Genomic DNA, 11,396 nt, shown 5'->3' with positions numbered 1-11,396 from the left:
CACATGCACACAAACACACACACACACACACACACACACACACACACACACACACATATATATATATAGGCCATACTGCAATTATTATTCTAAAAGGTGAAGAAATGAAGAATTCCTAATTACAGTTGTCCTCGCAACAAATGCATTACAAATGTTATTTTGTTCTTCTGTCAGTATCACATATTTTATATCTGCAGCTAGAAGATGTGTATTTAATTCTTACACCACAACCTAAACCAATAAAAATTATTAGATGAGCTCTCTGTATCAGAGCTAATGGAAAGAGACAACATATTATATTCCACAGAATAATTACTCTGCATATCATGTTACAAGTTGTTTTTTGCAATTAAAAGTTCTGTGAATCACAGCGAAGTTAGCAAAAGTTGTTTTGTTTTTCAAACATGTTCCTATCATAAAACTGCAGGAAGAAATATGTACCGGTGGGCCGAACTGATCTGGACAATGAATATATGAAAACAAAATATCACAGAAGACTTAATTAAACTGCTAAAGTTTTTCTCATTCAGAAATGAGGCTCAATGGAAGAAAAACGTACCACAGCTTGGCTGTATCTGGTTAATTTAAGATAAACAGAGAACTGGGTAAAATTTTTAAATGAATTAGCATGCAAATTAAATCTGTTTAGTTTGTCATGTCTGTATCATCCAGACTATTACACCTACAAATCACAAAAAAAAATGCAATGCAATAACTTTGAATTATGGTTCTTTAATTTGTTTATACCGAGACAGAAAAAAAAAGACTTCTGTTCTGGCAGAACTAAGTTAATTCAAACTTTAATTAATGGTTTGAAGTTAAAAAGCCATGAGTTGCAATTCTGAACTTGTGCCTAAACGTTTAGCGCTCATTTGAAACATGTAGGTTTGAGTCTAGTATGCAACATGTCCTAATTGCTAATTTTCTTTCCTTTCTCAACTGCCCATCAAAAACAAAACAGCTAAAATAACATCATTTTCCTTTTCTTTTTAAGTTGACATATTATAATAATTTCCCCTGATAAAAAGGAAATAAATGTTTTCTGCTAAACTACGTGCTTTTATATAAACGAATTGGAATGTAACTATAGGACGGAAGTTGAATTACAGATTTAGTTATCAAGAGAAGATTGCTGTGGTGGCAGAGTTAATTAATAGTGTAGACATATAAAGTGTCTGGCAGCAATATGCTACATGCAAAATTCAAAGGATCATCATATAATCAAGATAATCAATGAATGTACAGTCAAGTAAAGATGTCCTCCCATCAACTTTCAGCCTTTTTTTCAGGATTACTGAACTAACTACATTATATGTGATGTCTCGTCAGTGACTTTTTTTTCCTAATTTCCATACAGTAAGTGGTATTTGCTAGAATTTGGGGGGGGGATAATTTTATTATGAAACTAATTTATTTATTTATATGAGTAAAGTAAAATGATTTTAAGTTAACTTTTCTAAGTCCAAGGCAACCAGCGTTCCGTAAAAACTGAAAAATGGCACTACTATCACCAAAAATGAAGAAAGAAAGAAAGAAAGAAAGAAAGAAAGAAAGAAAGAAAGAAACATACTACATTTCTCACACAGTAAAAATGTTTCTTTATCTATAAAAAAATTCCGCTTTCTTCATATTTTAGAAGGAAGGTCCTAGCAAGGCGTTCATCTTTTTAGGGGGTCCATTCCTTTCATATTTTGAACAAAGCATTGCTTAATGAAAAATTCTAGTATTAAAATCAAAGTACTGGGCAAATTAAAGACGCACAATAAATCTCAAAAGGCATCCTGGGGACTACTTGCATATAGAGAACACAAATGAACACATATCTGAAAGCATGTTAAGATCCCTTCACTGAGATTTGTAACTGTACTATTTGCTGCAAAACAATATCAAACGGAACAGGAGAACATATTAAAGACAAAGTAAGGATACACTGTGCGTTGTTGGAAGAAGATAAAACACTTGGTCTGTGAATGTGATAAATGATGTAGATTCCGAGGTATTTATATATACTTTAAAAGAACCTCCAGACAGACAACAACAGACTACCATGATAAAGATCCTCGATCTTCTTTTCTCCTCTCAGCCCTGTGGCCTTTAAAAGCCCAGAGACTGTCTGAATCATGCATCTTGATCCTCAATAAGGCACCTTTCCCACCTACACTGACCCTACAGAGGGGGTTAACCAGTCCACTGGTGTAGAAGCACTATGTCTATTCTGAGATCTTTGAAAACAGCTCCCGGATCGCCAGTGACCAGAACATGAAGGCTATGCGGTTTTATAAGTACCTGTGATCCCATCTAAAGAGCAGAGTAGGACACAAAACTACAAAGCTCAAGAAAATCTAGACCACACTTTATGTTTGCAGGAGTTTCAGGCCTTGCTCCGTTTGAACGGTTTGATATATTGACTCAAGAAATAAATACCTGATGTTGTGTATTGAGCATTTGTGAACTGGTTTACACTGATTTTAAAAATGTATCACATCAAAAGTTTGAGGCCGATAAAAGTTTATGAGCATACGTCTCTTATGTTCACCAAAGTTGCGTTTATTTATTCAAAAAATAAATAAATAAAAATACAGTAATTATGAAATATTATTACAATTTTAAATAACTGTTTTCTATTTTAAAACATTATAACTTTTAATGTATTTCTTTGATGAGTGACATCATCCCTTCAGTCTTCAGTGTCACATGATCCTTCAGAAATCATTCTAATATCTGGATTTGCTGCTTAAGACACATTTTATTATCAATTTTAGAAACAGTTGCTGATTCATATTTTTGTGGAAACTGTAATGCAGAATTTTTAATGAATAGAAATTCAAAAGAACAGCATTTATTTGAAATATAAATATTTTACACCATTATACGGTACATATTTTAATGCCACTTTTAATCAATTTATTACATCCTAACTGAATAAATGTAGTAATGTCTTGCACATGGCTATACTATTTTGTTTTGAGCAAGCATGTGGCGGCCAAACTTAATCATATTAGTTGTAAACTCTGATTATGTTCAGACTAGCCAGTTTGTGAGACCGTGACTAGCAAAGTGAATGAACCATAATATGCCAATAATCATAATCAAAAAATTAAGATCACATCTAAAATGATGATCAGCATATAATTAGAATCAGTCTACATTTAAGAGCTTCTTTAATTGGAGTCAGATCAAATTAATAACACAGTCAGTCTAAAGTAAATTAAACCGTTCAACACAATTATTCTAGAATCACGAGAAAAAATATACCTGCAGGAAATCACTGATGACGCTGTCGGATCAGTGGGTGGATCTTTAGCTGTGTTCATTTGCTGTGTGCTGTTCACTCACCATTCAAAGTCGTGTGCTCTGCAAATGCAGGGTTCTGCAGACAGGATCCTGGAGTTGTCCCATCCAACCATGCAGTAGTTTCCAGGACAACGCTTCATGTAGATCTGCTTTTGACCCATTATGCATGGCTCACCCTAAGAAAACCATATCTAAGTCAGTTGCAACCGATATTGCAATTTAGAAATTGTGTTTTTGCTTGTTTTTCGTTTTACCTGGTTATGCAGGTGCCAGGTTTGGTAGTCTCCCTCTGTGCACCTTCTGGTGAATATGGACTTGTAGTCAATTTTGATAAGCTGCCATTCAGAACGATGACTGAAGTGTCCAAAAAACCTGCCAATTCACAAAGACATGTTTCATTCTCATACAGCTCACTCATTTGCAAGTGAAGATTAGTTGGTCCAGACGTGTAAGCGTTGAAATTAAACTTCGCAAAAACGTACATCTCCAGAGGCTGGATTGAGCATTCCTGGGTTACTTCATTAGCTATGTCTGAAATTGCTCCCTGTATCCTATAAATTGTACAATATGGGGTTAGTAGCATTATCTGAATTCAGAGTGAACGATGCCCTATGTAGTTCATTCTTTTCTAAATGAAGTCTGATATGATATACTTTCTTGACTAAACTGGATAACACACACACAAATCATTTAAAACAATAATAATAATGAAATACTTCTTATGTGATTCTTATTAGCAGTCATTTAATTCCCTTGTTTTAATCACTGTGAACACGGCAAACAAACAGAACAAAGATTTATAAAAAAGACTATGAAACCACTTCATAAAGTCAAGTAATATTGAGACAGCCAGATAGATTCATAAACACCAGAAGAAGAAAAAAACTACAATGTAAAATAAAAATGTGTGAGAGTTTACCAAATCTGGTGCTGTTTCTATCTGTGTAGCACCTACAGCTCTGCAGATCCTTATGCAGATCCCTCTGTTATAGTTTATTTTTAACAATAATTTCCTGTTAATTTCAGTCCTATTTCTACAGAGATTTTATTTTTTTTCATTTGTGTTCAAAGTAATAATTAAAAAGTACGATACAACCCTATTAAACTATATCCCAGCACTGAGACATAATGAGAAGTGTTGGTTCACTGAGACTAACAACATTAGCTCAAGAGTATGACTAATTAACTTTTCCTCACGAGTGTGTCTCTTGAACGAACAGGTTTTTTAGAGCTCAGAGGAATCTATTCTTCTGTAATAAATAAGACATAATGAGGACGCACAGGCTGTGTGCGTGTGTGAGAGAAAGACGATGGTCAAAAACAAACCTCTATAGACTTACGTCATGATCTGATTTTCTGCACCTGCCTCCACTAGAACACCGTCCACGAACAGCGGCAAGGCTGAGAAACTGTGACGTGTCCACTGACGACCTTCATCAAAGCTGATCCTGCAGAAGACATCGAGATGTTCAAATGTCAATGGATGACAAAACTACAAACAAACAAAAGAATGTCGTGCATGCAGTGCTGGGCAGATTACTGTAAATTGTAGTCTGTTACTGATTCCAGATTACATTAAAAAATGCAGTTAGTAACGTAATCCATTACATTACACATTTTAGGCAATATAATCAGACTACTTTTTTATTACTTTTAGATTACTTTCAACCTAACTTGTTTATCACATTGATTTAAATAGGATAACCTTGTATCGTATTGCCAGATTACATGTAATCAGTTACTACCCAGCACTGCATGCAGGTTTGGAAGTGTAAGTGAATGATGACAGAATTTCCATTTATGGCTGAACTATACTTTGAATAATCTGTTTTAGAGGGAATAAGATATAAACAAAAAGTAGAGATACATAAAACCCAGTAAAAGTACAATAAAGATAAAAAATAAATAAAGCAGAGGTCGAAGAAAACTAGACGCAACATGAAAACATACAGAAACGTCTACAAATGTGGGAGGGAACAGAAGCAAGTACAAGCTGGAGAAAACTTTCTTCCTTCAAGTCTGATCATGATACTTTCTGACAGCTTATCAACATCATTTCACAGGTGCAAACAGTAGGCTAGCATGTGTGACAAGGTTGCAACAATGCACAATGGCACTGCTTCCAAGTTCTCCGGTCTGCTAAAAGCAACAGTCGGAGTTAGTGTTGACATGTATCCATTAAGAGAACATACAGTCAAGGCTGTTATTTGAAGTCATGCTTGCAGGAAATGACACGACTGCCCTCCACAGTTGTGACTCCACTTACTTTTCGCTTGAGTTGTTTAAGAGAATTAAAAAAATGAAGGTGCCACACTTCAGTGGGCCTAAAACTAAAGCCAAATGCTTCGAGTGATAAGAGAGAAAAGATTTGAGACTCTGGAGGATTAAACATCACTGAAGCAAAACCAGGGAGGGCCAATTTGAAGAAGGAACCAATGTGTGAACTCGGGGGGATAAGTGGGAAGCTTTAATATGGAACACTTCCCATGGTGCGCCACGTAAAAACTGATTCCAATCTGTTATTTGGCAGCCTTTGTGTCCTGCCATTTCATTTTTGTTTGTGTGGGGAACATATTCAATCTACACAAACCCAACGATTTATTTTTTTCCCTCAATGATCTTAATAGCACAGAACCGACCCTGTCAGACAGATGGAGTGCCGACCGAAGTAACTGAAGTGGGAATTTCGCCAAACCAGCATGAATAAACTTGGCAGAAGCAAGCTTATTTTCACCTACCAAAGATGTCTAGTAGGCACAGTGGGCTGCTTCACGGCAACCAAAGCTCCACCTTTGTCCAAAAACCACACGTTGTGCTCTTCCTCAAAAATCTGCATCATGGGAAGAACAACATGGGGTTATTTTAATTTTATTGCACAAATAGGCTCAAAAAGGCACTTTTGCGTAGACATTTGTGTACTTTTCTCACAGTCATACAGTAGTTTTTTCTAGCTTTTGTACTCTGGTTTAACCTTTTCGGTTTTGCAAGAGAGTTCTACAGAGATGACATATTTGTGAAGGACAAAACCCAGCCAAAGTTAGCATTTAAGCACTTCCGGTTCCATTGTTCTGAATTACATGGCGTTATGGTATAATGCCTGAAACATAAGGTTTGTGGTTAATACAAGCTCAAGATTAGGGCTGTCAGTAACGATTATTTTGGTAATCGAGTAATCGGTCGATTATTCTGACCATTAATTGAGTAATCGGATAATTATCGTTTTTTTTTTTTGTGGTAATAAAAATAGACCTAAGCAAACAATAGTCTTTAGAATTACATAAAATACATAATTTATTATAAACAATAGAGCTAATGTACATTACGCATTATAAAGCCTGCAGTGGGCGCCAACAGCATGACAATTGTTTTTACACTGTACTGCGCAATCTAATTCTTAATATTGACTAAAGAACTTTTCATTCAAATGTCCATTTAATCTTGAATATTTGGCTCTTTCTTTACAACAGAAATGCTACAGCCACTGTAATTTCTTGAATATGTGGACATCAAAACATGTAAACTCAAAGCGAGGGTTTAAACTTTTATTTTGAAATCACGATGAACAGTTAGCATATTGAGAAGGATATTGATGTGTTCTTCTGTGTTTGCGTAGGTTTATAAATGATTTACCTTACAAATCTGATGACATGGCGCACGTTGCGTTCCCAGATGAATGGTATAATAAACGCAAAATCACAACAATATGCAGAGATGGAGTTTGAGATGGTCCACACATGTAAATGATAACAGTTTGTGTGGAGCAGCATTTACTGTGAATGGAGCCGCTCTGAAACGCACATAGGTAACCTACACGCATGTAAATAATTAAAGCTCATACATTAAACCTGCATCGCATATATTTATTTAATTGAATCGTAACATTTGTGAATTCACAATAGCATTATGCTTTATTACGATTTTTAAATTGGTTTAATATATCATGCAGCCTTGGAAAATGGTCTAATAATGCATTTCATGGATTCTCATCCATTGAATGCGCCACTTCCGGTATTTTGATGGTTACTCGACACGAGTGTGTCACAATTAAAAACCCTCTGTGAGTTTACTTGAAAAAATGTTTTTGCTATCAAGTGGCTAAATGGGAAGTATGAACCAGTGTGAACCAGCCATACCTGTCTCCAGTTATTTCCTGCATCTGATGAAATGAACATCGCCACATTATTGTAAGACAGCTCAGAGCCAATATTTCCTGGGAAATGAACCAAATCCAAAAAAATGTTGTGTTAAATAATGAAACAACGTCGAACACCAGCATAGCACATTCAAAATTCATAAATCAACAAATGTGTATTTGTACTTGAATAAGCAGCTTTTGTAATTGAGGTCAGACAGCATGGTTCAATATTTGCTCAATCCATGCTCATACAAACTCAATATACTCATGCATACATACAAACAAACATGCATACAAACAAACTCAGTTCTGACTGGCATGTTCATGAGCCCATAATCCTGACACACAATCATATTGGACAAAAAATGGTTGCTTCCAAACAGCAATGAGGTTAAATGGAGGTTTTGAGAAGAAGAAATCTTGATGTCTCACACTGTGCTCAGAATTACCAAGACACAAAAGTCTGAAATTAAAAATCAAGTGCCACAGTATGAACTCAAACACTTCTTATCAAATGTCTCATCCAAGACCAAATGGTTTGAGCTATGCTACCCATACTCATTTTATATCTCATACTTTTACACTGTCATCAATTATCTCATTTTGTGCATTTTAGAACAACGTTACTTAAATGAAGTATTAAAAAGAAATGTCTGAGCAAGATTTTTTCCCCCATGACTCTGAATTACAGAAGAGAGAACAAGATAAAGATAAGGTGAGTGCCAGAACTTCTACTCTTGTGTATTGTAGTTGTGTTGTTTTACGCCTACGCACACAAACATCATGACTAGCATAAACCCTCCCGCAGTCTCCTCCGCTGTGTGCTGTTGCCCTGTTCTAAGACTGCCACAATGAACTGAGGGGAAGTGATTGTACGTCCTTGAGTTGCCTGTGAGAAATGAGTTTGTTTCCTTCAAGTGACAACTTTAACAGCAAACCCACTGGGAATGTAAAATGAGAGAGCTGTTCATGTTTAAAGAACGTTTGTATATTTAAAATGCTATTTCAAAACTGATTGCACATAAGATGACAAATATTTGACACCTGACTACTCATTAAAGTACAGAACAAGTGTATAGTTAAAATGAGTATTGACACTGATATATATATATATATATATATATATAATTTTAAGACTTGGTTTGCCTGCTTGGTCCAAAAGTAGACTGAAGATGTGAAGACAAGGGCTTTAATAAACATAAACTAAACATTTTTTTAGGTTTTTGAAAGTTTATGTAAAAGCACTTGGTGTATTTTTCTTTTTTTCTATATTAATTGTACAAATATGTGGTCTACATTCATGAATACGGTGTTTAATCTTTTACATTATCCACCCATAAAGAGGGGCCTATTAGGTGGAGCACACTGTCACAAGGCCATATTAAAACTTGAAACCCCTTTTAAAATATAAATATAAAAAAATTAAAAATAAAATAAAAATACAAGATATACTACTGTTCAAAAGTTTGGGGTCTTTTATAGCAAACTGACCATGAGAGGTCAAAGATGCAAATTATAGGCCTACATTAGAGATGATTAGAGTTCACCCAAAAATTACAATTATGTTATCATTTACTCAGCCTCATGTCAGTCCAAACATGCATTTTTTTCTTCAGAACAAAAGCAGTCTTTTTGAAGTATGTTGGTAACCAAAAAATGTTGCTCACCATTGACTTCCACATTTCTTAAAATGCCTATTTCATGTTCCAGAGACGACAGAAAGTCACATTTGTTCAAGACGACATGAGGGCAAGTAAATAATTTTCATTGTCAGGTGAACTATGCATTTAAAAGTTGTTTGTATTTGTGATTTAGGTGATGTGATGATTTGCTCATAAACAAGCTGAGTCGTACTCCAAATTAAATTTTCAATTGGAGCCAAAATCCACTTTCACACCAACTAAATGGACCAAACACTGACTGCAAACAAACATGAGGGCCTGCAGCAAAAGCTCTGGCATAAAAGCATCGTTAGTGACCAGCCTGACGTAACAAGCATTGTTTAAGTTTCTTACAAACACGCCAACACACCCAACAGTGGCTGAACATGACAGTCCCACACATGCCGCTCGTGTTTTCATCTACCTGTAGCCACGATGACTCCCGGCGCCGAGCTCTTGGTGGAGATGGAGCCTGAGAGGTACGGGTTCTCTGACATCTGTAGTTGTAGGTGCAGCGAGCAAAACGGCTGAGCAGAGAGAAAGCGACACATCCTCCATTAGCCACAACAAAGCTATTAAGCAGCCGTCAATCAAAAGGAGCCGACGTGATCCCGCAGGCATGAGAAAGTCTAAGACAATAAGCGCACGAGTGCTGCTGCGTTGGCTATAACGCAGGCGACTTTATGCTTAATATTACACAATTCATAATACAGAAACAACTCCCATAATTCATTGTCATGACCCTGGAGAAACATGGATAACGCTGGGTGATCTATTGCATACCGGATACCGTTAATCTTGCCGTCGGAGATCTGCGTGTAAACAAAATAACACAGTTCAGGTAAATCAAGACGATAAATCTACAAAGCAAACTCAGCCAATCAAGTTAAAGGACGATATCAAGGCAACACAAACATAATTTAGGAAATTATAGCTGTTGTGGGAATAATTCTGTTCCATTTAAATTCAGATGTAGAATGTTCCAACCTGATGTGACTTATTTAAGACCATAAAGGCCAGCCGATACAAAACAAAATGCCAAATAGCAATCTTCACTTAGCAGGTGTTCGACTATGAACAAAGAAATTATCTGGCAACCAAATTACAGAGAATAAACATTGCTGTGCAATGTTAACGTTCTATAGGTGCATAATTATCAACATACAGGATCACACCCGTCTCAGCTAACATTTGCAAAAAAAAAATTTATCACATAATGTAAGAACTATGACTCGTTGATGTATGTTGTTTGCTTATGATGTTTTGTACATCTCCCTGGGTGCTGAAAAGGTACACACTGACTTGAGGGATGAATTTCTGTTTCCAAGTTTCCAAGTTTAAGTGGGATTCTATTACACTTTTCAAAGTAGGAAGTTGATTTCCCGGATTGGAAAGCAGCATAACACTATGGTGTGACGTGACTCATCAAAACTAAATCGTGCTTATTGTGATCAGCTGTCTGCACTGGAAGCAGCCGATGGCACGTCGCGGAAGCTCTATTTCAGTTTTTATCACATGGTACAGCCACTTAATAGTAATAGCAATTGTTCACTCAAAAATGAAAATTTTGTGGAAGTTTATAATAAAATAAAAAACTGTCGGTCAAGCTTTATTTGAAGGTGTCTTTGTTACAGTGTAATTATACATTTAAGTACTGAGTAATATTAATTAACTACATGTACTTACTTTATGGTTAGGCTTAGAATTAGGGTTTGGCTTAGGGTTACTTGCATGTAATTATGCATAATTTATTATTATTATAATAGTAAGTACATGTAACGTGTAACAAAGACACCTTAAAATAAAGTGTTACCAAATTGTCTACTTTATTTTTCTTGTCAGAATCAGAAATGAACCAAATTAGCTATTTATTGTGTTTTGATTTAAAAGAAACCCTATACTGTCAGGCTAATTCTTTTGTTTCTGTAATGTATGTTCAGTTGTAGTTACACTACCATTCAAAATGGGGCCAACTTGCTTGCTTACTTGTTTATATTTATTTATTTTAGTGCTGTCAAATGATTAATCGCGATTAATCGCATCCAAAATAAAAGTTTTTGTTTACATAATATATGTGTGTGTACTGTGTATATTTATTATGTATATATAAATACACACACATGCATGTATATATTTCAGAAAAATATGTTATGTTTATATATTAAATATATTTATATATAATATAAATTATATGAATATAAACATATACATGTAAATGCATGTAAATATTTCCAAAATATATGCTGTATGTGTGTGTATTTATATATACATAATAAATATACACAGTACACACACATATATTATGT

The 11,396-nt window shown here is 35.2% G+C and overlaps 1 protein-coding gene across 1 annotated transcript in view; it reads right to left on the bottom strand.

The window, feature by feature from the left end:
• Window positions 1-11,396, bottom strand: part of LOC107676890 (VPS10 domain-containing receptor SorCS3-like) — a 261,488-nt gene that overhangs the window by 3,130 nt on the left and 246,962 nt on the right. The window contains exons 12-17 of the mRNA XM_016471625.1: window positions 9,515-9,617; window positions 7,428-7,504; window positions 6,033-6,124; window positions 4,635-4,742; window positions 3,549-3,666; window positions 3,337-3,470 (exon numbers count right to left, since the gene is read on the bottom strand). Of these exons, the coding sequence (XP_016327111.1) occupies window positions 3,337-3,470; window positions 3,549-3,666; window positions 4,635-4,742; window positions 6,033-6,124; window positions 7,428-7,504; window positions 9,515-9,617 (632 nt within the window). The remainder of the gene's footprint in view (window positions 1-3,336; window positions 3,471-3,548; window positions 3,667-4,634; window positions 4,743-6,032; window positions 6,125-7,427; window positions 7,505-9,514; window positions 9,618-11,396) is intronic.

This window comes from Sinocyclocheilus anshuiensis, unplaced genomic scaffold (genome assembly GCF_001515605.1).
Source record: "Sinocyclocheilus anshuiensis isolate Anshui unplaced genomic scaffold, SAMN03320099.WGS_v1.1 scaffold2166, whole genome shotgun sequence".
Taxonomy (NCBI): domain Eukaryota; kingdom Metazoa; phylum Chordata; class Actinopteri; order Cypriniformes; family Cyprinidae; genus Sinocyclocheilus; species Sinocyclocheilus anshuiensis.
This window is presented reverse-complemented; position numbering and strand designations above follow the sequence as displayed.